Below are 27,973 nucleotides of genomic sequence, written 5' to 3' on the forward strand. Positions count from 1 at the left end.
GTTTGACCGCTAGGTTTTATGGGTATTATGACACTTTTACAGTGGGGCTCTATTTGGATGGAGATACCGTTATTTGAAAATACCTCATATTTATTTCGACTTTGGAAACAAACCTTAGTTGATGGTGGTACCAACAAAATGCTTATGAGTCATGGTTTACAAAACTCTTCACTTTACTCCTCTCAGTCTTTCCGCTAGCAAATATTTTTGTAGGCAGTTGATGCTGATGAACTGGACATCGATTAGTTAGAGTAGCATAGTTTACTGGTCAATGACAGATGTCAACTCGGGATAAATCAAGCAGCAGTATCTAGCCATTTGACTAATAGACGACTGTTAATGAAGATAAGCTCGTGTATCGGGTGCTTTTCGAGCACTCTTATTTTAGTGGAGTCACCTGGAAAGTTAGCTAGTTATCCAGGTAGCAAGAGGTAGCTAACGTTATCTAGCTAGCAAGATGCGTCGTTATGCTAGCTGGAGATGATAGCTAGCTATGTCGTGTATGTTTTGACCATAGCATTAGCCAGTAGCTAAGGGCTATACTAGCTAGCAGGAATTATCAGCTAATAACGCTAGCTAGATAGTTGGGGGGGTACTACGTTGCTTTTTCCTGTGGATTTCATCTTGCCAGTCCGGGAGAATGGAGGGTACCGATGACGACGTGCCCCTCATCCTGACCTGGGATGATGCTACCAGCGGTCTGTTGAGCGAGGAGACAGAGAGGGGGGACGAGAGTAAGTTTTTGTTGACATCCACATTTTACTGCGTAGCTAGCTGACCCAGCTAGCAAACGTTAGATATCAAAGGTGGCTGCAGCCCGTGACAAATCTAATTGCATTTAGAACAGCATATTCATAATGGCTATCGTCATTTTTAGGATTTGTCTTTTGTAATCTGTTAGAACTTTTCTTGTCTCATAATAATGATCATTAGCTTACTTGCTAGGTGCTCAGCTTCAGTCTTCTAATTCTATTATATTATTTATAATGTTCAGCATAGATTGGGCAGCAGAGCGTTGGATTAGTAACCCGAAAGGTTGCTAGATCGAATCCCCGAGCTGACAAGGTTAAAATCTGTCGTTCTGCCTCTGTCAAGGCAGTTAACCCACTGTTCCTAGGCCGTCATTGTAAATATGAATTTGTTCTTAACTGACTTGCCTAGTTAAATATTTTTTTTTAAATCAGATTATACGGAACAACTATGAACTGTTCAGAGCCTTATTGTTTTGGTGACCTGTCCTGTTTGGGGGTTGTTGGTTGATGATCAAATCAAATTTGTATTAGTCACATGCGCCGAATACAACAGGTGTAGTAGACCTTACAGTGAAATGCTTATTTACGAGCCCCTAACCAACAATGCCGTTTTTAAAAAACGGACAAGAAATAAAAGTAACAAGTAAATAAAGAACAGCAGTAAAATAACAATAGCGAGACTATATACAGGGGGGTACCAGTACAGAGTAATGTAGGTAGAGTTATTATAGTGACTATGCATAGATGATGACAACAGAGAGTAGCAGCTGTGTAAAAGAGGGGGGCAATGCAAATAGTCTGGGTAGCCATTTGATTAGATGTTCAGGAGTCTTATGGCTTGGGGGTAGAAGCTGTTTAGAAGCCTCTTGGACTTAGACTTGGCGCTCCGGTACTGCTTGCCGTGCGGTAGCAGAGAGAACAGTCTATGATTAGGGTGGCTGGAGTCTTCGACAATTTTTAGGGCCTTCCTCTGACACCGCCTGGTATAGAGGTCCTGGATGGCAGGAAGCTTGGCCCCAGTGATGTACTGGGCCGTTCGCACTACCCTCTGTAGTGCCTTGTGGTTGGAGGCCGAGCAGTTGCCCTACCAGGCAGTGATGCAACCAGTCAGGATGTCTTTATCACAGAATAAGATAAATGGTTGAGTTTGATGTAATTTGAAATCTTACAAACAAGGTTGTCAAACTAATAATATAATTTCTTATTTTTTTTTTTTTAACCTTTAACGTCTTTTATCTAAATGGGTAAACTCAGATTTTTTTCGTGTTCATATATGTTGGACTATAGATTCTATTTTACATAATCAAAGCTGTTTGTGTTGTGCCAACAATCGGTGAGACACGGCATGCTATTGAACACAGGGTGGGTGTCTTGTTTTTGCTGATGAATGTACTAAAGTTTTAACGTTCAAATGGTACCATAAAGATGGTTAGAGGTCCATGCATCAGAGAATGTTGGGAATATCCATTGTTTTAAATTGAATAGTGAATCTTCCATCGGAAACCTATTGAAATCATAGTGTGTTCTGAGTTCACAAGTACTACAGTTGCCATGGCACCCTAGTAGCAGCCTAAGCAGAGAGCTCCTGTAAATATGAACCTATTTAATTCTTTGTAAGTCTTTTTAATAGTGTGTTTTTTTTATCAGCTGTTTTGTTTTTGACTGGCAGGTCAACTCTTTTTGGCTTGGCTTATTATAATTTTCTCTAATGATGCATCTGGAGACCAGCTTTTTTTTGTTTCACCTGGTTGCTGGTTCCTGATCTTTTGAAAACATCAATTGAAGAGTCAAATGAAGCTTGAGAGGAATGGGAGATGCAGTTCTGAAGCAAAGGGGTTGTAGTGAGGATGACTAGCTTGTACTCTGAACTGTGTGTGGTGAGCTTTCTGCCTCCCTTAGCTGCTGATTATTCACTCAAGTGGGTGCCATGCATTGTAAAGGTAGAGAAGTCCAGTAGCTACACAACTCAGGCTGGTTCCCAGAGTAGCCCTCTACAAGATCAACACCAGACTCCATCTTCATCAACCATCTCCCTGAGCTAGGCTACTCACGATGATGTATTGGTTGACCTAACTATACAGTAGCTACACTACTCATGATTATGTATTGGTTGACCTAACCATTTTTTTACCTTTATTTAACTAGGCAAGTCAGTTAAGAACAAATTCTTATTTACAATGATGGCCTAGGAACAGTGGGTTAACTGCCTTGTTCAGGGGCAGAACAACAGATTTTTACCTTGTCAGCTCGGGGATTTGATCTAGCAACCTTCGGTTTCTAGTCCAATGCTCTAACCACTAGGCTACCTGTCGCTACTATACAGTAGCTAGGCTACTCATGATGATGCTTGTTTTTTTTGTGCTTTTGAATCGCTTTGAGATTGTTATGAAAAGCACGATAGAAATGTCATATATTTTTATTATAGAAATGCAGTGCATTCGTAAAGTATTCAGACCCCTTCCCTTTTTCCAAATTAAGTTACGTTATAGCATTATTCTAAAATGGATTAAATAAATAAAAATGGCCTCATCAATCGACACACAATACCCCATAATGACAAAGCGAAAACAGGTTTTTAGAAATGTTTGCAAATGTATTAAAAATAAAAAACAAAAACCTTATTTACGTAAGTATTTATATCCTTTGCTATGAGACTCAAAATTTAGCTCAGCTGCATTCTGTTTCCATTGATTATCCTTGAGATGTTTCTACAACTTGATTGGAGTCCACCTGTGGTAAATTCAATTGATTGGACCTGATTTGGAAAGGCACACACCTGTCTATATAAGGTCCCACAGTTGACAGTGCATGTCAGAGAAGGAATTGTCCGTAGAGCGCCGAGACAGGGTTGTGTCAAGGCATAGATCTGGGGAAGGGTACCAAAACATTTCTGAAGCATTGAAAGTCCCCAAGAACACAGTGTCCTCCATCATTTATAAATGGTAGTAGTTTGGAACCGCCAAGATGGGAGAACCTTGCAGAAGGACAACCATCTTTGCAACACTCCACCAATCAGGCCTTTATGGTAGAGGGGCCAGATGGAAGCCACTCCTCAGTAAAAGGCACATGACAGCCCACTTGGAGTTTGCCAAAAGGCACCTTAAGGACTCTCAGACCATGACAAACAAGATTTTCTGGTCTGATAAAACTAAGATTGAACTCTTTGGCCTGAATGCCAAGCGTCACATCTGTAGGAATCCTGGCACCATCCATCCCTACGGTGAAGCGTGGTGGCAGCATCATGCTGTGGGGCTGTTTTTCAGCGGCAGGGACTGAGAAACTAGTCAGGATTGAGGAAAAGATTAACGGACCAGAGTACAGAGAGATCCTTGATGAAAACCTGCTCCAGAGCACTCAGAACCTCAGACTGGGGTGAAGGTTCACCTTCCAACAGTACAATGACCCTAAGCACACAGCCAAGACAATGCAGGAGTTGCTTCGGGACAAGTCTCCGAATGTCCTCGAGTGGCCCAGCCAGAGCCCGTACTTGAACCCGATCGAACATCTCTGGAGAGACCTGAAAAATAGCTGTGCAGCGACGCTCCCCATCCAACCTGACCGATCCAACAAAATGTGGAAAAAGTCAAGGGGTCTGAATACTTTCCGAATGCACTGTATAGGTAATAGAATAGGCATTCCCATTCAAGTTGTCATTCGACGGTGGGTGGACCGATCGGCCATCTTTCTAGTAGTAAATGGAAGTTAAAATTTCAATTCATTTTCAATGGTGTACCAGCTAAATTGCAGTGGTCTGAAGGGATGGCAGGTAGCCCAGCAGTTAAAAGCATTGGGCCAGTAACCGAAAGGTCGCTGGTTTGAATCCCCAAGCCGACTATGTGAAAAATCTGTCTGTGCCCTTGAGCAAGGCACTTAACCCTAATTGCTCCTGTAAGTTGCTCTGGATAAGAGCGTCTGCTAAATTACTCAAATGTAAATGGGATAGGTCCATTTTATGAATTCTGTTTCTATGATTGAATTGACACCCACCCTGTATTTAAGAATATGCTGTGTCTCAACCGATAAGGGCACAACACAAACACCTCAGATGATCTAACGTGAAAATAAGAACAATCTGAGTTTACGTGTTTTTAGGGAATTGGCATTAAAATGGCTATAAAATAAAAACATTTTGAAGAAATTATCAAATTGTTTGACAACCCTGTTTGTAAGCTTTCAAATGATATCAAACTCAACCGTTTATCTTTTTCAGTGATGAAGACATGGATGTCTCATGTTAGGGGTATGCAAAATGGGTGTACTTTGAGCAAAATCTCTTTCTGACCACTATTACCATGGTCCAAACATGTATGAAAGGATTAATTCATATATAAAGGTGTGCAGTCAGAAAGTGATTGAAATCATATGGAATGACCATGAACCAAAGAGTACAGAAGCAAATGCATCTACTTGAACAGCGACTGTAAATTATTTGAAGCTAAAATAACATAACCCCTTCTAGGACACTCACCAGAGAGGCAGCTCCTCTGCAAGCTGAGGTTAGGTTTTGGCTGACTGCGGTACAGTTTGAGGGTACGGTAGTTTGGGAGGTTCTGCTGATTGTCATCAGAGCAGATAAACGCAGCGCTGGCTTGCTCCTCTGTCGCTTTAAATTAGAAGAGAGAGGTGTCCCCCTGACCCAGAGATCGTGTTTGTGTGTGTCTCCACTTCAGTAATCCTGTAGCCTTTGTACCTCACACACACACACACACACACTGCAGACGGCCTCTCACATACACACTGGAAATGGCAGCATCAGCAGAGGCAGATACCTCTGTGTGTGCCCCCCCCGCCCCGCGCTGACCCCCCACCCGCAGCGCACGCAGGGCAGTGTGTGTGTATGTGTCTCTCTCTCTAGGGCCCCCCGGGCCTCTGGTTCTGTGTGTGTGTGTGTGTGTGTGTGTGTGTGTGTGTGTGTGTGTGTGTGTGTGTGTGTGTGTGTGTGTGTGTGTGTGTGTGTGTGTGTGTGTGTGTGTGTGTGTGTGTGTGTGTGTGTGTGTGTGTGTGTGTGAGCTCCTCTGGAAGTGGACAGGAAAAGGACTGGTGTTTTTCCAGGATATCTGGAGCGGGAGGAGGGCTGACTACCCTGGGGCCTGGGAGGAGAAGATTGTTCCACATGCAGTAGAGAGCAGGACACAGCAAAAGGAGGCCTGCTCTAAAACACACAGCCTTGAGCAGACCGTCACTCAGGCTCCGGCTCACGACAGGACATGATCCAGCTGCTGGCTTTGTTCTTGTGATTTAGCATAGTTGGAGAAGCCACTGTGGAGGAAAGAGAGGATTTCTGTAGTATTTTCCTCTTAGCCCAGAGGACTCACCAGGACTGCCCTGTGTGTGTTTGTATGGGCCTGTGGAACCACAGGCAGGCACGGGGCCTGACCTCAGTGCGTTGTTGACGGGAGCTCTGAATGTTTTATTGTTCTGAAAAACAAACGAGTGGCTGGGACTTTACACACAGACACAGTGCTATTAGGACAACAGCAGATACTAGGCCACTTCATTATCACCACGTAGCCAGAGGCCTGAGAGAACAGGAGCCTCACCAGGATTATTATCACTCAACTGGAGTTTGATCCCTACACAGCAGCAGACTGAGCTCAGAACACGCTACTGTCACAGTACCTGAATAGGCTTCGGTGTGCAGGATCCGACTGGCTGACAGCTGGCTGGCATAATATCGATGACTCCTGCCTACTTGGCACTCAGATCCAGTGATCACAGATGTCTCCTCCTCTATTTAGGAATTACAGACAGACATCTACTACACATCAACTAAGGATTTTACTGCTTGGTTTTATGAGGATTTTTTTTTAAATACGTTTTTAGATCTGTCTTTTTTTTAGAGTCAATGGTTAGCTGGTTGTATATTATCTTTAGTAAGCATGACTTAAAGTTGGATTCAAATATGGGTTGGGTTGATTTGAAGGATTATTTATATCGTTGTTTCAGAGACTGAAGTCATATTGTAAGTACTTAGGGTAAGTTTAAGACGGTAGTTTAGATTTTCCTCAGCCTGCTAAGGCTCCAGACAGCCAAACCAGACATCGCACGGATCTAATCAGGACCTTCTTCATTCTCAGTCTGGTGTCTCTCACCATCAGGAGGTGACACCACTTCCTGTCTATAACTTGAAGGACACTCCTCAGTGGAACATCAGTGAAGAGCGGCGTTGTCGGTTATAAAAACTGAGCCATGTGCACAGAGAGCAGAACTGAGTTTAAAGGTGAAACTGCGCTGAGCGGAGAGAGGGAGGAGCCCAGAGAGGGAGAGAGGAAGGGAAAACGAGGTTAAGAGAAGCGAAAGAGGGTAAGAGAAGTTGTAACTCCAGAGAGTGTGACTGTGCATTCTGGACTCCCCAGTCTCCCAGGCTGAGGTAGGCTGCTGACAGAGGCTGTGGGATCCTACCCTAGCCCTTTGACTGAAGAGAGACACTCTGGATGGTTCATCTGTCCACCAGCTGTCATCGGACGCTCCAGCAACGTTTGTTTTTCATTTAATGTTTTGTTTGTTCCTGGGACAGAGGACATACCTGTCTCTAAGAACACAGGGTGAACCACCTGCTCTGCGTGTGTCTGGAACTCTGAGCTGTGGTGAATCTCTGTCTGTGGATCCCTGTGGGGGATCTGTTTTTACATTGTCTCTCTGACGTGTGTCCATGTGCAGTGGAATGTTAGCCCGTGCGTGTCCCTGGAGGCGCGAGGACGCTGGACCTGTGAACTGTGAATGACACACACACTGCTTTAGTGGACCACGTCCCCACACCCAAACACACACTCAAACTCCTGGACCACTGGTAGCTAGCAGAGCCATGGAGTGTTCGGCTGTGCAGACGGAGACTCCTGGTATCCATGACAACAGTGTAGAGTTGACCCTGGAGGAGAGTCCGGTCCTCATCTCCTCATTCTGCACCGAGCTACAGCTAGATAGCGTGGGTATGTGTGGGTATGTGTGGGTGTGTTGTGTGTGTGTGTGTGCTTGCATGTAGGATATGTTGTGAACATGCAGGATACAGTGCTGTTGAAGCCGTCCCACCAGTTTGTCTACTCTAGTGTGTATTAGCTCCGTAATAGTATAGGACACGACTAAATATATCTGTCAGGTTTTGGAGGCTCTTTAATTATTTTGTATTAACGAATGAATAATGTTGTGGTTGTTTCTTCTGTGTAGATGGAGGAGGGGGGTATGACATAGTGAATAACCAGGTGATACCAACACCGGGGCCACCACCAAACTACAGATCACACAATGCCTCACTTCAACAAAGCTGGGAGATTAACTACCAGGAAGCAGCCATCTATCTACAGGTACACACACACACACACACACACACACACACACACACACACACACACACACACACACACACACACACACACACACACACACACACACACACACACACACACACACACACACACACACAGCCATTTTGGCATGTTGGCTAGCTAGACTATATTACTGTCTGCTTGGTATTTACTTTGAAAGTTAGATGGTAATGATTAGCTACATTGTAATGTTATGAGTAGTAAGCTGACTGTAAGAAAGTCTATCTATGGTGGGACACATCAGCATCTTGTGACAGGTAGCTCATGTGAGTTTGTGTGCTAAACCTTTTGTGTACTGTCGTGTCTATGACTACCATTAAATGTGAAGACTGTTATTTTATTAAATCAATTCTCTGTGTAATTATTATTATGTGATTAAACTAATCAGGTCAACTTTAATTAACTAGGAAGTCGGGGCACCATGGGAAAATGTTTATAGAGTCTCTATTTCCCAAATCCACTCTTCAGATATTTTCATATCTTATCAAAACAGTCGCTTATTAATGAATTATTATTACCTCATCAGTTCTCATTACTGAACGTCGCAAACCCTTGGATATCTGCACGAACCCTAGCCTAAATGATGAATCAATGATATACAAATTGGCTTAATTATTTATTTACTAACTAACTAAACAATTACAGAAATATATAACAAACAAACAGTAGATATTTGGGTTACTACATGATACAAAGCCAATATGCCAATATGACAGCTTGGTAGACAAAGGGGTGAGGACTGAGAAAGAGCGGGAAAGACAAAATGGATTCACTCCACACAGTTGATAATTGTATTAATTGAAATGCTAATCCTTTGCACGTGAACGGCCGCTCATTCGAGAATAATTGCAATGTATATATTTACACCCATATGTTGTTGTTGTTGTCTTCTCTGTTGGAATCGGCGGTCCGTCTGCTGGAGAGTCAGTTCATCAGAGAGTCTGGTTAACTTCCCCAGAAGTCACAATGTCCTTTGTGGTTGTAGCTTTCTCTGCGGCTCTGGATAGTTTCTGTTGTAATGGATACGTCAGGCCTACAGATGGTCGTTGCATAGTAAAGATGCTTCCGCGGTTGTCGTTATTCTCGTACTAGACTTACGTAATTTCCAGCTGCAGACAAGTAATTATAAGTCTAGGATTTGCTCTTATTCTGTAGTGATTGATAGTCTTGGAGCTTAACCATTTCCAGCCTTGTAGCCAAAACTACAGCTGTATGGTCTCCGTGGCCTATAGCGTTGTAGTTCTTAACCATTTCAACATGTAGCGTCAGCTCCATATTTTCTGGTCAAATGTACATTTCGTCAGGAGTGGGTTTTATAAACTTCTGAGAAAGAGGCAGTCCATGACGCTGACGTAATGTCTATGCTCACGTGGGCGTGGCCATTGATTTAGTTAACTTTATATGACAACCCATGTTTTCTCATTTAGAAGGTTAACATCACATTACATCTCTTCACAAATAGTTTCATGTTTAATCACATACGTTTCACAATATTTAGATGTAAACCTGATAGCTGGGAAATGTACACTAAGAGATACAGTTATGTGTGTTTCCTGTCTTCATGAGATCACCAAATGAAACACACTTGTCATGACTCTCTTTTAAGTGTCCACGGACCACTCCCACATTCTCTCAAATATAAATATTGTTTAATTATTCAAACTTTCGATGTCCAAGTGTCTCTCTGTGTTCCACAGTTTACATTCCAATCTCGAACACTACAGAGCATAGGGGCAGCGTATTTTATGACCGACCATAAAACAGCCAACTTCCCGCTCTCCCCCTCTACGAGAGAGTGCACGCTGTAGAGCGGACCCACTGTAACCTGATTCTTCAGATGGTCACAGGAGAGTTATGACAGTACATTTTATTTGTAGCTATAGGTATAGCTCAGGTGAATGGTAGAGAGCTGTAGAACAAATGTATCATTTTCACACTTGTATTATTAAACAAAATTCAGATGCAAGTGTGTGTGTGTGTGTGGTCGGTCCATAGGAAGGAGAGAACAATGATAAGTTCTTCACACATCCTCGGAATCCAAAGGCGCTGGCAGCATACTTGTTTGCTCACAACCACCTGTTCTACATGATGGAGCTGCTAACAGGACTCCTACTGATGGTGCTCTCTCTCTCTGAGGCTCCCGCTGTACCATCACTACGCCTGGATGTTTATGTACGTACACACTGCCACTGCCACACTGCCACACACACTGCTACTGGTCCACACCACTCTGGAATTGCTGGGTTAGGGTTAGAGGTCAGAGGTTAGGGGTGAAAGGCTAAAGGATGTGTTCTGTCTCTGTAGGTCCATGCCACTCTGGAGTTATTGGCTCTGGTTATGGTGGCGTTTGAACTCTGCATGAAGCTGCGCTGGCTCGGCTTCCACACATTTATCAGACACAAGAGGACCATGGTGAAGGTACATACTAGAGGTTGACCGATTAATCGGAATGGCCGATTAATTAGGGCCGATTTCAAGTTTTCATAACAATCGGTAATCTGTATTTTTGGACACCTTTATTTAACTACGCAAGTCAGTTAAGAACACATTCTTATTTTCAATGACGGCCTAGGAACGGTGGGTTAACTGCCTTGTTCAGGGGCAGAATGACAGATTTTTACCTTGTCAGCTCGGGGATTCGTTTTTGTAACCTTCCGGTTACTAGCCCAACGCTCTAACCACCTGCCTTACATTACACTCCACGAGGAGCCTGCATGGCAGGCTGACTACCTGTTACGCGAGGGCAGCAAGAAGCCAAGTTAAGTTGCTAGCTAGCAATAAACTTATCTTATAAAAAACAATCAATCTTAACATAATCACTAGTTAACTACACATGGTTGATGATATTACTAGTTTATCTAGCGTGTCCTGCGTTGCATATAATCGATGCGGTGCCTGTTAATTTCTCATCGAATCACAGCCTACTTCGTCAAATGGGTGATGATTTAACAAGCGCATTTGCGAAAAAAGCACTGTCATTGCACCAATGTGTACCTAACCATAAACATCAATGCCTTTCTTTAAAATCAATACACAAGTATATATTTTTTAAACCTGCATATTTAGTTAATATTGCCTGCTAACATGAATTTCTTATAACTAGGGAAATTGTGTCACTTCTCCTGCGTTCCAGAATTTTACATAATTATGACATAACATAGAAGGTTGTACAATGTAACAGCAATATTTAGACTTCGGGATGCCATCCGTTAGATAAAATATGGAACGGTTCCGTATTTCACTGAAAGAATAAACGTTTTGTTTTCGAAATGATAGTTTCCGGATTTGACCATATTAATGACCTAAGGCTTGTATTTCTGTGTGTTATTATGTTATAATTAAGTCTATGATTTGATATTTGATAGAGCAGTCTGACTGAGCGATGGTAGGCAGCAGCAGGCTCGTAAGCATTCATTCAAACAGCACTTTCGTGCGTTTGCCAGCAGCACTTCGCTGTGCTTCAAGCATTGAGCTGTTTATGACTTCAAGCCTATCAACTCCCGAGATTAGGCTGGTGTAACCGATGTGAAATGGCTAGCTAGTTAGCAGGGTGTGCGCTAATAGCGTTTCAAACGTCACTCGCTCTAAAACTTGGAGTAGTTGTTCCCCTTGCTTTGGTGGAGCGATGGGTAACGATGCTTCGAGGGTGGCTGTTGTCGATGTGTTCCTGGTTCGAGCCCAGGTAGGGGCGAGGAGAGGGACGGAAGCTATACTGTTACACTGGCAATACGAAAGTGCCTATAAGAACATCCAATCGTCAAAGGTATATAAAATACAAATGGTATAGAGAGAAATAGTCCTATAATAACTACAACCTAAAACTTCTTACCTGGGAATATTGAAGACTCATGTTAAAAGGAACCACCAGCTTTCATATGTTCTCATGTTCTGAGCAAGGAACTTAAACGTTAGCTTTTTTACATGGCACATATTGCACTTTTACTTTCTTCTCCAACACTTTGTTTTTGCATTATTTAAACTAAATTGAACATGTTTCATTATTTATTTGAGGCTAAATTGATTTTGTTGATGTATTATATTAAGTTAAAATAAGTGTTCATTCAGTATTGTTGTAATTGTCATTATTACAAATACATTTAAAAAAATCGGCCGATTAATCGGTATCGGCTTTTTTGGTCCTCCAATAATCGGTATCGGCGTTGAAAAATCATAATCGGTCGACCTCTAGTACATACACACAACTGTATAGGAGCATCCCAAGCAGTGCATATAGATTGCAAACAAGAGTGGACCCTATATACTCACGAGAGTGACACAGTATTGCCTGTCAGATGGTTTACAAACAGTTATAGTTTCACCATTTCATCTGACTGACAGCTGGTCTCTCCTGTGTGTAGACGTGTGTGTTGCTGCTCCAGTTTGTGGAGGCCATAGTGGTTCTGATCCGGCAGACGTCACACTTGCGTGTGACCAGAGCTCTCAGACCCATTTTCCTGGTGGACTGCAGATACTGTGGTGCCGTGCGCAGGTACACACACACACACACACACACACACACACACACACACACACACACACACACACACACACACACACACACACACACACACCGCAGATACATCACATACACACCTTTACCTGTATTACCTCGCACTGCTTTGTTGTTTCCAAAGTGTGAATAACTGTTGTTGTCACCCTCTTGTCCAATCAGAAACCTGCGTCAAATCTTCCAGTCCCTTCCCCCTTTTATAGATATCCTGCTGCTGCTGCTCTTCTTCATGGTCATCTTCGCCATCCTGGGTGAGACACACAAACACACACATCTTGGCTGTTCATCGAAGTTGATAATGACATTGATCCTAAATGACAATCCTCGAAGAGCCTCCAAAAACAGTGGAAATTCTATGATCTTACAAACAACTGTACCTTGAAATCTAAAACAAAATCTAAATTAAATTATGTTCTATTATGCCTGTCTGAGTATGGATCTGTTCTCTCTCTACAGGATTCTGTCTGTTCTCACCTAACACTTCTGATCCAGTAAGTGAAACAGTTTGACTGACATTTTCAGTATGTTGTGCCTCTGTAGACTGCTAGTTGTGGTGCTAACTGGAGGGGACTGTCTCATACTGTTTTGTCTGGCTTTTCTCTTCTCAGCACTTCAACACTCTGGAGAACAGCATCGTTAGTCTTTTTGTGCTACTGACCACCGCAAAGTAAGACTTGCTCATCTACCACACACCGTAACTCCTACTTTATACACCTGTGTCTCTAATAGTCTGAAATGTTTCATGCTCTGTCACTGTTGTGATTGTAATGCTCTCTCAAGACAGCATAGTGACTGTTGTGATTTGTAATGCTCTCTCAAGACAGCATAGTAACTGTTGTGATTTGTAATGCTCTCTCAAGACAGCATAGTGACTGTTGTGATTTGTAATGCTCTCTCAAGGAAGCATCGTGACTGTTGTGATTGTAATGCTCTCTCAAGGAAGCATCGTGACTGTTGTGATTGTAATACTCTCTCAAGGAAGCATAGTGACTGTTGTGATTGTAATACACCCTCAAGGAAGCATAGTGACTGTTGTGATTGTAATACACCCTCAAGGAAGCATAGTGACTGTTGTGATTGTAATGCTCTCTCAAGGAAGCATCGTGACTGTTGTGATTGTAATACTCTCTCAAGGAAGCATAGTGACTGTTGTGATTGTAATACACCCTCAAGGAAGCATAGTGACTGTTGTGATTGTAATACTCTCTCAAGGAAGCATAGTGACTGTTGTGATTGTAATACTCTCTCAAGGAAGCATAGTGACTGTTGTGATTGTAATACTCTCTCAAGGAAGCATAGTGACTGTTGTGATTGTAATACTCTCTCAAGGAAGCATAGTGACTGTTGTGATTGTAATACTCTCTCAAGGAAGCATAGTGACTGTTGTGAATGTAATACTCCCTCAAGGAAGCATAGTGACTGTTGTGATTGTAATACTCTCTCAAGGAAGCATAGTGACTGTTGTGATTGTAATACTCCCTCAAGGAAGCATAGTGACTGTTGTGATTGTAATACTCTCTCAAGGAAGCATAGTGACTGTTGTGATTGTAATACTCCCTCAAGACAGCATCAGTGGTGGAAAAAGTACCCAGTTGTCATACTTGAGTAAAAGTTAAAATACCTTAAAAGAAAATGAGTCACCCAGTAAAATACTACTTGAGTAAAAGTCTAAAAGTATTTGGTTTGAAATAAACTTCATATATAGTATCAAAAATAAGAGTATAAATACATTTTCAAATTCCTTATTCCTCTTATTCTTTTAAGGGCTGGCCAGGGGCATACTCCAACACTCAGACATGATTTACAAACGAAGCATGTGTGCTTGTCTTTTTCTTGTTGTCAAATCCCTGCCAAAAGTCAGGTGACCTAAGCGCTTCCAAATATGGAGTTGCAGGTTTGCCATATCTGTCATGTTTGCGCATATCTCTCCTATGTGCAAATCTTTATGGCAGTCATTTTACTTAAGGCCCTTGGAAAATATCTGCATATCTGTAGTTATAAAAAATGTTTAATGCAATATATCGATTTACAAATACAAATCAAAAGGTGTTTGTGGATAGTGAATTGCATTTGTGGATTGGTGATTTACATTTGTGGATTGGTGATTTGTGAATACATTTGGCATGATATTGATCCCATAAAGGAGCTCTCTCCTTCAGAGTGAATGGGAGTCTATTGGGCGCTAGCTCAAAAACCCAACATTAGCACGAATTTCGTCAACAAAAAGTAAAACATTGCAAATATTTTCCGAGATGTGAGAATTAATTTTCTATCTGTAGTATCTTATAGCTTTGGAATCGTGACATTACGTACTTTTTAGGAAAATAGCCACGTTTCTCAACAGATAGACTAACTTTGAGAAGGGATTGCGTGACGATGAGCTTAGCAACCGCGTGGCACAGCATGACAACGTGAGTGCGATTTGTCGACAGTCTGCTGGTTGGGGCGTTAAACGTTCCTTTAGCCATTAGATTCCTATCTTCTTTCTATAATATCTCTGGCAACGGCATCATGCAATGCACCCTGGACTAATGAGGCAGACAATTAGGAAAAATGTGCTAGACCCTCCATTAAATTACACATTTCTCGAGGTAGGAATATCACAAAAATATGATCAATGGCTCATTCGAGAAAAGACATCCGAGTTATGACATCAGTCAGTATTGAAATCTGACATGTATGATAGACGTTTTAACAATCTAAAAGTCGTATTCCTATTAACTTCCAGTGTCGTGAGAGCGACTTTATCACAGTGCTACGACATACCAGCCAGATTTCTGCCTGCTTGAACACCTCGCAGGGTAGAACAGAGAACTAACAGGATGTAAGTAAACAGCTGTTCTTATACTGTGATAGACGTAGTTCCAACCCGTCTGTTGGCCTATCACAGTAGAGGCTGAGCGTGGTTTAAACTTGCTCAGCCTATCGCAGGCGCTCAGGCTGGTCCCAGCCCCCTAGCGCTCCAGATGTCCGAGTCTGTTGCTGTGTAGATTACGCTCCCACACCTTAGAGACTGAGGTCAGACAGTTCTGTAACATTGTTTGAGCTATTTGCACCTGCATAGAAAGCATACTGTTCCCGCTCAAGGTTAACCACAGCTTCTCAGCACACTATCTGGGGCAAAATGATACTTCCAGCACACACACACAGGCACACATGCACAAAGCAGATACAGCATACAATATTCAATCACAAATGATGTGGTGGCGGGCTATAGTGCATAAAACACAGATCCTCACAGTACTTTACACCACTGAACAGCATAGTGCTTGTTGAGATTGTATTACTCTCAAGACAGTATAGTACCTAATGAGATTGCTGGTGTCCTGTTTCCTCTAGCTTCCCAGACGTGATGATGCCAGCATACTCTAGGAACCGCTGGTCCTGTGTCTTCTTCATCGTCTACCTTTCCATTGAACTCTATTTCATCATGAACCTGGTACACATACACACACACACATGCTGTTGTTTCCTCCCTGTGTACCCTGTGGCCATGGTTTGATAGTGTGTTTGTGTTGCAGCTTCTGGCAGTGGTGTTCGATACGTTTAACGGTGTTGAGAAGATGAAGTTTAAATCTCTGATGCTCCACAAACGCTCGGCTATCGACCATGCCTTCCAACTGCTGGTCAGCAGACAGGTACACATACACACACCCAGGTAGTGTCGGTAGGCTGTTGTAACTTATGTGTAACTGTTGCATTTCGTGCGTGTGTGTTTGCTCCTTAGAGGCCAATGGGTGTGTCTCTGAAGCAGTTTGATGGTCTAATGCGTTTCTACAGACCCCGTATGTCTGCCAGAGACCGCTTCCTCACATACAAGGCCCTAAACACTGCAGGAGCACCCATGCTCAGGTAACACACACACATACTGTATGAGCACACACATACTATAAGTGTTTTTTTTTTTAAAGAGGTGTGTGTGATGTTCTGTTGCAGCCTAGATGACTTCTATAAATTCTATGAAGTAATTGGCCTCAAATGGAAGGTAAGCCTAACACACACACACAAATACACAGTTCGCATATGTCTCTGTGTGGATTTGCCTAAATCTATTCTCCCCTATTTATTTGGACAGTGAAGCAAACATTTTTACATTTGGCTTTATACTCCAGCATTTTGGATTTGAGATCAAATGTTTCATATGAATTTCTCCTTTTATTCTGGGGTATTTTCATACATACACTACATGACCAAAGGTACGTGGACACCTGCTCGTCGAACATCTCATTCCAAAATCATTGGCATTAATATGGAGTTGGTCCCCCCTTTTCTGCTATAACAGCCTCCACTCTTCTGGGAAGGCTTTCTACTAGATGTTGGAACATTGCGGCGGGGACTTGCGTCCATTCAGACACAAGGGCATTAGTGAGGTCGGGCACTGATTTTGGGTGATTTTGCATGGCTCGCAGTCGGTGTTCCAATTCATCCTAAAGGTGTTCGATGGGGTTGAGGTCAGGGCTCTGTGCAGGCCAGTCAAGTTCTTCCACATCGATCTCGACAAACCATTTCTGTATGGAGCTCGCTTTGTGCATGGGGGCATTGCCATGCTGAAACAGGAAAGGGCCTTCCCCAAACTGTTGCCACAAAGATGGAAGCATAGAATCGTTTAGAATGTCATTGTATGGTGCACCGTTAAGATTTCCCTTCCCTGGAACTAACGGGCCTAGCCCGAACCATGAAAAACAGCCCCAGACCATTATTCCTCCACCAAACTTTATAGTTGGCACTATACATTGGTGCAGGTAGCGTTCTCCTGGCATCTGCCAAAAACCCAGATTTGTCAGTTTGACTGCCAGATGGTGAAGCGTGATTCATCACTCCAGAGAGCGCGTTTCCACTGCTCCAGAGATTTACACCACTCCTGCTGACGCTTTGCATTGCGCATGGTGATCTTAGGCTTGTGCGCGGCTACTCGGCCATGGAAACCCATTTCATGAAGCTCCAGACGAACAGTTCTTGTGCTGAGATTGCTTCCAGGGGCAGTTCCAGAGGCAGTTGCAACCAACGACAGATGATTTTTACGCGCTTCAGCACTCGGTGGTCCCGTTCTGTGAGCTTGTGTGGCCTACCACTTCGCTGCTGAGCCGTTGTTGCTCCTAAACGATTCCACTTCACAATACCAGCACTTACCATTTACCGGGGCAGCACTAGGAGGGTGGAAATTTGATGAACTGACTTGTTGGAAAGGTGGCATCCTATGACGGTGCCACATTGAAAGTCACTGAGCTCTTCAGTAAGGACATTCTAATGCCAATGTTTGTCTATGGAGATTGCATGGCTGTGTGCTTGATTTTATACACCTGTCAGCAATGGGTATGGTTAAAATAGCCGAATCCACTCATTTGAAAGGGTGTACTTTTGTTTATATAGTGTATCTGTTTTACCGTTTAGAAATGAAAGCACTTTATGTACCTAGTCCCCCCATTTGAAAACATATTGTTTTCGTAAGTATTTGGTTATGTTGTGCCCAATTAAGATTAAAGGGATACTTTGGGATTTTGGCAATGAGGCCCTTTCTACTTCCCCAGAGTCAGCTGAACTCATGGTTACCATTTTTATGTATTGTGTCCAGTTAGAAGGAAGTTAGAGGTAGTTTCACAAGCCAATGCTAACCAGTGTTTGCACAATGACTTGAAGTCTATGGGTATCTGATACCCATAAACTTCCAGTCATTGCGCTAAAGTTAGCAATTGGGTTAGCGCTAGTTACCAATTTCCTTCAAACTGCATGCAGAGACATAAAAATGGTATCAACGAGTTCATCTGACTGGGGAAGTAGATAAAGGGCCTCATTGCCAAAATCCTGAAGTATCACTTTAATCTTAATTGGGCACAACATAATCCGAAACACAACAAAACAAAATCCAAATGCAACCAACAAGTTTGTAGAGACACAAGCTTGATATAATCATTGTGTGCTAGGAATGTGGGACCAAATACAAAATTTTTGACTACTTTAATACACATATAAGTGAATTTCTCCAAATACTTATAGCACTATCAAATGGGGGAACTAGATACATAAAGTGCTTTTATTTCTAAACGGTAAAACAGATACAGTTGAAGTCGGAAGTTTACATACACTTAGGTTGGAGTCATTAAAACTAGTTTTTCCAACAACTCCACAAATTTCTTGTTAACAAACTATAGTTTTGTCAGGTCGGTTAGCACATCTACTTTGTGCATGACACAAGTAATTTTTCCAACAATTGTTTAGAGACAGATTATTTCACTTATAATTCACTGTATCACAATTCCAGTGGGTCAGAAGTTTACATACACTAAGTTGACTGTGCCTTTAAACATCTTGGAAAATTCCAGAAAATGATGTCATGGCTTTAGAAGTTTCTGATAGGCTAATTGACAACATTTGAGTCAATTGGAGGTGTACCTGTGGATGTATTTCAAGGCCTACCTTCAAACTCAGTGCCGCTTTGCTTGACATCATAGGAAAATGATAATAAATCAGCCAAGACCTCAGAAAATAATTGTAGACCTCCACAAGTCTGGTTCATCCTTGGGAGCAATTTCCAAACACCTGAAGGTACCACGTTCATCTGTACAAACAATAGTACACAAGTCTAAACACCATGGGACCATGCAGCCGTCATACCGCTCAGATGAACGTCCTTTGGTGCGAAAAGTGCAAATCAATCCCAGAACAACGGCAAAGGACCTTGTGAAGATGCTGGAGGAAACGGGTACAAAGTATCTATATCCACAGTAAAACAAGTTCTATATCGACATAACCTGAAAGGCCACTCAGCAAGGAAGAAGCCACTGCTCCAAATCCGCCATAAAAAAGCCAGACTACAGTTTGCAACTGCACATGGGGACAAAGATCGTACTTTTTGGAGAAATGTCCTCTGGTCTGATGAAACAAAAATAGAACTGTTTGGCCATAATGACTATCGTTATGTTTGGAGGAAAAAGGGGGAGGCTTGCAAGCCGAAGAACACCATCCCAACCGTGAAGCACGGTGGTGGCAGCATCATTTTGTGGGGGTGCTTTGCTGCAGGAGGGACTGGTGCACTTCACAAAATAGATGGCATCATGAGGAAAGAAAATGATGTGGATATATTGAAGCAACATCTCAAGACATCAGTCAGGAAGTTAAAGCTTGGTCGCAAATGGGTCTTCCAAATGGACAATGACCACAAGCATACTTCCAAAGTTGTGGCAAAATGGCTTAAGGACAACAAAGTCAAGGTATTGGAGTGGCCATCACAAAGCCCTGACCTCAATCCCATAGAAAATTTGTGGGCAGAACTGAAAAAGCGTGTGCGAGCAAGTAGGCCTCCAAACCTGACTCAGTTACACCAGCTCTGTCAGGAGGAATGGACCAAAATTCACTCAACTTATTGTGGGAAGCTTGTGGAAGGCTACCTGAAACGTTTGACCCAAGTTAAACAATTTTAAAGGCAATGCTACCAATACTAATTGAGTGTATGTAAACTTCTGACCCACTGGGAATGTGATGAAAGAAATCAAAGCTGAAATAAATCATTCTCTCTACTATTATTCTGACATTTCACATTCTTAAAATAAAGTGGTGATCCTAACTGACCGAAGACAGGGAATTTTTACCAGGATTAAATGTCAGGAATTGTGAAAAACTGAGTTTAAATGTATTTAGCTAAGGTGTATGTAAACTTCCACCTTCAACTGTATGTATGACATTACGAAACATTTGGTCTCCAATTCAAAATGCTGGAATATAGAGCCAAATGAAAAGTTTTAGCTCCATTGTCCAAATAAATATGTAGGGGAGTGTATATACAGTGGGGAGAACAAGTATTTGATACACTGATGATTTTGCAGGTTTTCCTACTTACAAAGCATGTAGAGGTCTGTAATTTTTATCATAGGTACACTTCAACTGTGAGAGACGGAATCTAAAACAAAAATCCAGAAAATCACATTGTATGATTTTTAAGTAATTAATTTGCATTTTATTGCATGACATAAGTATTTGATACATCAGAAAAGCAGAACTTAATATTTGGTACAGAAACCTTAGTTTGCAATTACAGAGATCATACGTTTCCTGTAGTTCTTGACCAGGTTTGCACACACTGCAGCAGGGATTTTGGCCCACTCCTCCATACAGACCTTCTCCAGATCCTTCAGGTTTCGGGGCTGTCGCTGGGCAATACGGACTTTCGGCTCCCTCCAAAGATTTTCTATTGGGTTCAGGTCTGGAGACTGGCTAGGCCACTCCAGGACCTTGAGATGCTTCTTACGGAGCCACTCCTTAGTTGCCCTGGCTGTGTGTTTCGGGTCGTTGTCATGCTGGAAGACCCAGCCACGACCCATCTTCAATGCTCTTACTGAGGGAAGGAGGTTGTTGGTGTAGATCTCGCGATACATGGCCCCATCCATCCTCCCCTCAATACGGTGCAGTCGTCCTGTCCCCTTTGCAGAAAAGCATCCCCAAAGAATGATGTTTCCACCTCCATGCTTCACGGTTGGGATGGTGTTCTTGGGGTTGTACTCATCCTTCTATTCCTCCAAACACGGCGAGTGGAGTTTAGAGCAAAAAGCTCTATTTTTGTCTCATCAGACCACATGACCTTCTCCCATTCTTCCTCTGGATCATCCAGATGGTCATTGGCAAACTTCAGACGGGCCTGGACATGCGCTGGCTTGAGCAGGTGGACCTTGCGTGCGCTGCAGGATTTTAATCCATGACGGCGTAGTGTGTTACTAATGGTTTTCTTTGAGACTGTGGTCCCAGCTCTCTTCAGGTCATTGACCAGGTCCTGCCGTGTAGTTCTGGGCTGATCCCTCACATTCCTCATGATCATTGATGCCCCACGAGGTGAGATCTTGCATGGAGCCCCAGACCGAGGGTGATTGACCGTCATCTTGAACTTCTTCCATTTTCTAATAATTGTGCCAACAGTTGTTGCCTTCTCATCAAGCTGCTTGCCTATTGTCCTGTAGCCCATCCCAGCCTTGTACAGGTCTACAATTTATCCCTGATGTCCTTACACAGCTCTCTGGTCTTGGCCATTGTGGAGAGGTTGGAGTCTGTTTGATTGAGTGTGTGGACAGGTGTCTTTTATACAGGTAACGAGTTCAAACAGGTGCAGTTAATACAGGTAATGAGTGGAGAACAGGAGGGCTTCTTAAAGAAAAACTAACAGGTCTGTGAGAGCCGGAATTCTTACTGGTTGGTAGGTGATCAAATACTTATGTCATGCAATAAAATGCAAATTAATTACTTAAAAATCATACAATGTGATTTTCTGGATTTTTGTTTTAGATTCCTTCTCTCACAGTTGAAGTGTACCTATGATAAAAATTACAGACCTCTACATGCTTTGTAAGTAGGAAAACCTGCAAAATCGGCAGTGTATCAAATACTTGTTCTCCCCACTGTATATATACACCTCACTGATGTGTGCCTGCGTGCGTGTGATTGTACTCTGTAGGCACGGCGGAGCGGGGAACACTGGTTTGATGATCTTCCACACACTACTTTTCTTATCTTCAAAGGTGACTTGTATTTTTCCCTTCTTTTTTCCATCGCATCCACTGCTGTGTTCCTCTCCTCTTATCTGAGGTGACTGACTGACATCCTTCTGTTAATGTTTCTACCAGGCATCAACCTGCTGGTCAAGTCTAAAGCCTTCCAGTACACCATGTGTAAGTGGACATCCACTATTAGTAGTATTAGCTATAGTACTATCATCTGTGTTGTAAACCTAGGACCAAACTTAACTCTCAGACAGGACTAACCCTAGGACACATTTAACTCTCCTCTCTCTCCTCTGTAGATGTGGTGGTGGCCGTCAACGGAGTGTGGATCCTCGTAGAAACCTACATGTTGAATAGTAACTAAACCTATTCCCAGACTATTAAGTACTTTTAATGCAGATTCCCTATTTTGCATGATTTTTAATTCAGGACTAGCCTTAATCTGGGTTCAGGAAATCATCCCTAAGTGTCAAGTAGAGACCGACAAGTTGAACAGTAAGGTTGTTTCTGATCTCTGTCCCCTCTCTCTGCAGGTGGATTCTCCTCATCCAGAATAGTCCCCTGGAGCTACATTGTCTTCCTCACCAGTAAGATCACGCACATACAGACACACCGAGAGCCACATCCTTTTCGTCACTAGTGAGAACACACATTTTTACTCCGCTCGCTCTCTTTTTCTCCGTCTCGCTCTTTTTCAATCTCTAGTCTATGGGGTGGAGGTGTTGTTGAAGGTAACGGGCATGGGACCGTTGGCCTACTTCAGCTCCGGCTGGAACCTGTGAGTAGACCATTAAACCCTTAAAGCCTTACCCCTAACCCTCAGCCCTTAGCTTGTCCAATGTGTTTATTCAGTAGCATAACAGCCATCAATGTCTCTGTGTTCGCCTCACCAGGTTTGACTTCTCTGTGACGGTGTTTGCCTTTCTGGGCTTGATTGCCCTAGCCTTCGACATGGAGCCCTTCTACTTCATTGTGGTGCTCAGACCACTGCAGCTACTCAGGTGGGTTACCACGACAACACGCACGTATGTTGTCAGGGGGGCAATTAGTTTGTGTGGGTATTTTGTTTAGGTGCATATATGTGTGTTACCGGTATGTAGATTCATAAATATTTTGTTGATCATCATGTCTTAAGTATGTGCACTCTATTAGGTTGTAAGTGTGTGAGTGTGTATGTGTACTCTCTCTTAGGTTGTTTAAGATAAAGCAGAGGTATCGTAACGTGTTGGACACCATGTTTGAACTCTTCCCGAGGATGGCAAGGTAACAACTTTGCCCCCTGAACCATAACCCACCATATTACATACAACGCATGTACAGTTGAAGTCGGAAGTTTACATACACTTAGGTTGGAGTCATTAAAACTTGTTTTTCAACCACTCCATAAATTTCTTGTCAACAAACTGTAGTTTTGGCAAGCCGGTTAGGACATCTACTAAGTCATTTTTCCAACAATTGTTTACAGACAGATTATTATACTTATAATTCACTGTATCACAATTCCAGTGGGTCAGACGTTTACATACACTAGGTTGACTGTGCCTTTAAACATCTTGGAAAATTCCAGAAAATGATGTCATGGCTTTAGAAGCTTCTGATAGGCTAATTGACAACATTTGAGTCAATTGGAGGTGTACCTGTGGATGTATTTCAAGGCCTACCTTCAAACTCAGTGCCTCTTTAATTGACATCATGGGAAAATCAAAAGAAATCAGCCAAGACCTCAGAAAGAAATTGTAGACCTCCACAAGTCTGGTTCATCCTTGGGAGCAATTTCCAAACGCCTGATAGTACATTCATCTCTACAAACAATAGTATGCAAGTCTAAACACCATGGGGCCATGCAGCCGTCATACCGCTCAGGAAGAAGGTTCCAAAGTTGTGGCAAAATGGCTTAAGGACAACAAAGTCAAGGTATTGGAGTGGCCATCACAAAGCCCTGACCTCAATCCTATAGAAAATTTGTGGGCAGAACTGAAAAAGCGTGTGCGAGCAAGGATGCCTAGAAACCTGACTCAGTTACACCAGCTCTGTTAGGAGGAATGGGCCAAAATTCACCCAACTTATTGTGGGAAGCTTGTGGAAGGCTACCCAAAACATTTGACCCAAGTTAAACAATTTAAAGGCAATGCTTCCAAATACTAATTGAGTATGTAAACTTCTGACCCACTGGGAATGTGATGAAAGAAATAAAAGCTGAAATCGTACTCTCTACTATTATTCTGACATTTCACATTCTTAAAATAAAGTGGTGATCCTTAAACAGGGAATTTTTACTAGGATTAAATGTCAGGAATTGTGAAAAACTGAGTTTAAATGTATTTGGCTAAAGTGTATGTGAACTTCCGATTCAACTGTATGAACTTTGTGTAAAAACCTACTTAATAAGAACATGTATGTGTTCTCAGCTTGGGGCTGACATTGATCATCTTCTACTACTCCTTTGCCATTGTGGGGATGGAGTTCTTCGCTGATGTAGTTTACCCTAACTGCTGCAAGTGAGTCACGCATACACTCTTACACCCAGTTCACTCACACACACTAACCTGACACTTTGTTCGAAGCAGAGCCTACCACAGACTAAGAATACTAGAAAAGATATTGGTGCTCCAGTAATATGACGGCCATCTTGGTCAGGGTGGTTCACCGGTGTTTCAGTTTGTCTCTCTTTTCTCTCTTCTATCTCTCGTTCTCACAGTACCAGTACAGTAGCAGATTCATACAGGCAGATCAATGTAACCATAGGCAACAGGACGGTGCTGGATGAGGGCTACTACTATCTCAACAACTTTGATAACATTCTCAGCAGCTTTGGTAAACACACACTGTAGTCAATACTAGGCAGTTCCCTATATACTATTTTGTTATATAATAAACGGATAGATTTTGATGTGGGATTCAGCAGCTCTCTCTCTCTCTCTCTCTACAGTGACTCTGTTTGAGCTGACTGTGGTAAACAACTGGTACATCACCATGGTAAGACTCTTCCTTCTCACGCTGTATGCTGCCTGTCACCTGTCTGATTAAACCTCTGCTGCTGCCTGACTGTCAAGCTTGTCCAACTTACTGAGGTTGATTGACAGCTGCTGTCCCCTACCCAACAGGAAGGAGTGACCTCCATGACAACTCACTGGAGCCGCCTCTACTTCATGACCTTCTACATTGTCACCATGGTGAGAGTTGTGTGTGTGTGTGTCTGTGTCTGTGCATGTGTGTGTGTGTGTGTAATTTTCTCTGTCCTCTCTAGGTGGTGATGACCATCATCGTTGCCTTCATCCTGGATGCGTTTGTGTTCCGTATGAACTACAGCCGGAAGAACAAAGAACCACTGTTAGATCCTGAGGGTAAGTGTGTGCATGCATGCAATGAAAAATGTTAGTAAGATGAGAACGGTGTAGTGTTTGAGATGTGTGTAACGATGGTGTGTTGTAGACGAGAACGGTATAGTGTTTGAGATGTGTGTAACGATGGTGTGTTGTAGACGAGAACGGTATAGTGTGTAACGATGGTGTGTTTGTGTGTTGTAGACGAGAACGGTATAGTGTTTGAGATGTGTGTAACGATGGTGTGTTGTAGACGAGAACGGTATAGTGTTTGAGATGTGTGTAACGATGGTGTGTTTGTGTGTTGTAGACGAGAACGGTATAGTGTTTGAGATGTGTGTAACGATGGTGTGTTGTAGACGAGAACGGTATAGTGTTTGAGATGTGTGTAACGATGGTGTGTTTGTGTGTTGTAGACGAGAACGGTATAGTGTTTGAGATGTGTGTAACGATGGTGTGTTTGTGTGTTGTAGACGAGAACGGTATAGTGTTTGAGATGTGTGTAACGGTGGTGTGTTGTAGACGAGAACGGTATAGTGTTTGAGATGTGTGTAACGATGGTGTGTTTGTGTGTTGTAGACGAGAACGGTATAGTGTTTGAGACAGAGGTGAGTCGTGACGAGGCGTTGGCTACTCTGGAGCTTTATAAGCAGACGTGCCCTGGACTCTCCTCACTCAACTCTCTACAGGGAGTACTGGTGGCCATGGACCGCAGCGGGGTGAGAACACACACACAGACCTACACTCACAAATAGACAGACACACACACACTCGCTCACACAGCTTCACAAACCTGCCCTGTCCTACGCTCTCAAAAAAATAGACTGATGTGTGTGTGTGTAGAGCTCGTCTCTGGTGTACCTGGGTCGGCGGTCGCGGACCAAGAGTGACCTCAGCATGAAGATGTATGAGGAAGAGATCCAGGTGAGCCTCACGCTGCCATGACAACCAGAATCCTGCTGACTGCTCCATGCTAGATTTGTCACTTTAAATAAGACTTTAGCTAACATGACCTAGCTACAAAGGTGATGTTGATCTTGCCTTTTCTATCAGAGGAGGCTGGTGGAAGGATCACTAGGAGGACAGGCTCAGTGTAAAGACTGGAATGGAATGAATGGACCAGTATCAAACATATACTTTGTTCCATTACAATGAGCAGCTCCACCTATAGCTCCTCCTACCAGCCTCTTCTGCTGTCTAGAGAATTGGATTACAAATTAGTATGATGTTTCTGACGTCAGCTGTGACAAGAAAAAAAAATGGTATGATTTAATGTGTTATTGGTGTGTGTGTGTGCAGGAGTGGTATGCTGAGTACTCCAGAGAGAACCTACCCCAGTCAGACCGAAGCCTCGTAGAAAGAGAGCTGGAAATCCCTCCTCCCTGCCCTGACCCTGAACCCCAACCCCAGCTCAACTCACAAGGACCACTTAGTATTAACTAACACTCACTCACTGTTTCGCTCTCGCTCTCTCTCACACACACACAAACCTCTTTAACTTCAGTCATCATGTCACAGAGCACTCTGAACTTGATGGTGATTGTCTCCCACAATGACAAGACAGAGAACCCCTCAAGTCTCTATGTCTGTCTCCTTCCCTTCTTCCCCCTCCTCCCATCCTGAGGAAGTGTACTCTTGCATCTTGGTCAGACAGTTGTGATGTGGACAGATGTGATGGTGTCACTGAACTAGAGCCTGGATCCTGGACCTGTTGAGATGCAGCAGGGATTTCTGTTGATATGAATCATGTTCTCGATCTGACTGGATCTGTGTTCAAACAGGTTTAACAGCTTTATCTAACCCCAACCCTGACAGGACCTTAGTCTGCTGATGCATTGACAGTCGAAGCAGAGCATAGATTTAGGTGTTAAAGGGCAGGGTTTTTAAGGGTCAGAGTTAGGCCCTCTAGCTGTGAGACAGAGCTAATGTTCAAGGCCACTATCGGAGTACGAGGAGCCACTAGGATGGACTAGGAATTTCACACTGCTCTTCTTCACTGCTCTGACCACAGAGAGGACACACGTCTGGACAGTGAAAGGACACATACCTGTAGGTGAATACCAGGCTGCCTGTAGATACATACAAACTCACAAGATCCCGCCCCATCTGACAGCACTAAGCAAAGCCCCCTCAACAGCCACTATACCCACACCCCACAAACCCCCCCACCCAACACACACCTCAAACCCCTGCACATGTCTAGTAACCTACAGCTATCTCCTAGCCAGCGTTTGAACAAACCTAAGAGAATACTTTACTTTTATAACTTGTTATTCTGTAAGTGTATTATAATGTATTTGGTGTATTAAATGAGGAATCATTTAAATACATTGTTCACTTTGCCAAGTGTATTTGTGTAGCTACCTTTGCTTTAAAGTGGCAGGGCTCAGACTAGCCCTGAGACATGGCTATAGACACCTATGGTATTTTAACCATCTTCTCTGTGTGGATGTTACAGGAAGGATTTTGGATGTTTTTATTTCTATCTTAAACGGGTACAGTACACAATAATCATAATCTCAGAACCTAGACATATACGTCTATGCATAAGTGCTTTTTACCCTGATATCACCTTCTTTAACGC

General features: G+C 42.9%; 1 protein-coding gene across 5 annotated transcripts; it reads left to right on the forward strand.

Moving 5' to 3' along the window:
• Positions 1 to 27,722, forward strand: LOC139576683 (two pore channel protein 1-like). 5 transcript variants are annotated; one of them, XM_071403019.1, is made up of 27 exons: positions 1 to 734; positions 7,917 to 8,053; positions 10,070 to 10,246; positions 10,379 to 10,492; positions 12,433 to 12,563; positions 12,747 to 12,835; positions 13,041 to 13,075; positions 13,193 to 13,251; positions 15,924 to 16,023; positions 16,106 to 16,222; positions 16,312 to 16,436; positions 16,521 to 16,569; positions 22,021 to 22,084; positions 22,190 to 22,234; positions 22,366 to 22,422; positions 22,600 to 22,653; positions 22,772 to 22,844; positions 22,960 to 23,067; positions 23,258 to 23,329; positions 24,475 to 24,564; positions 24,765 to 24,880; positions 24,996 to 25,042; positions 25,171 to 25,239; positions 25,314 to 25,410; positions 25,969 to 26,108; positions 26,233 to 26,313; positions 26,689 to 27,722. In XM_071403019.1, the coding sequence occupies exons 1-27, from the start codon at positions 641 to 643 to the stop codon at positions 26,830 to 26,832; spliced, it is 2,484 nt and encodes an 827-aa protein (XP_071259120.1). In that variant the 5' UTR covers positions 1 to 640; the 3' UTR covers positions 26,833 to 27,722. The 5 variants fall into 5 exon arrangements, with proteins under 5 accessions (XP_071259120.1, XP_071259123.1, XP_071259122.1 ...); XM_071403018.1 differs by lacking the exon at positions 1 to 734 and adding an exon at positions 5,767 to 7,681; XM_071403022.1 differs by lacking the exon at positions 7,917 to 8,053 and having other exon boundaries at positions 3 to 734.
• Positions 27,723 to 27,973: the final 251 nt, after the last annotated feature.

The sequence above is a fragment of the Salvelinus alpinus genome, chromosome 5 (genome assembly GCF_045679555.1).
Source record: "Salvelinus alpinus chromosome 5, SLU_Salpinus.1, whole genome shotgun sequence".
NCBI classification, from domain to species: Eukaryota; Metazoa; Chordata; class Actinopteri; order Salmoniformes; family Salmonidae; genus Salvelinus; species Salvelinus alpinus.

Excerpts from the sequence above, each read along its gene's own strand:
- LOC139576683 (XM_071403018.1), top strand. The coding sequence starts at position 7,558 with ATGGAGTGTTCGGCTGTGCAGACGGAGACTCCTGGTATCCATGACAAC. Across the intron at positions 16,223-16,311 it reads AACTGCTGGTCAGCAGACAG|AGGCCAATGGGTGTGTCTCT; the intron begins GTACACATACAC and ends TTTGCTCCTTAG. Across the intron at positions 25,043-25,170 it reads ACAACTGGTACATCACCATG|GAAGGAGTGACCTCCATGAC; the intron begins GTAAGACTCTTC and ends CCTACCCAACAG.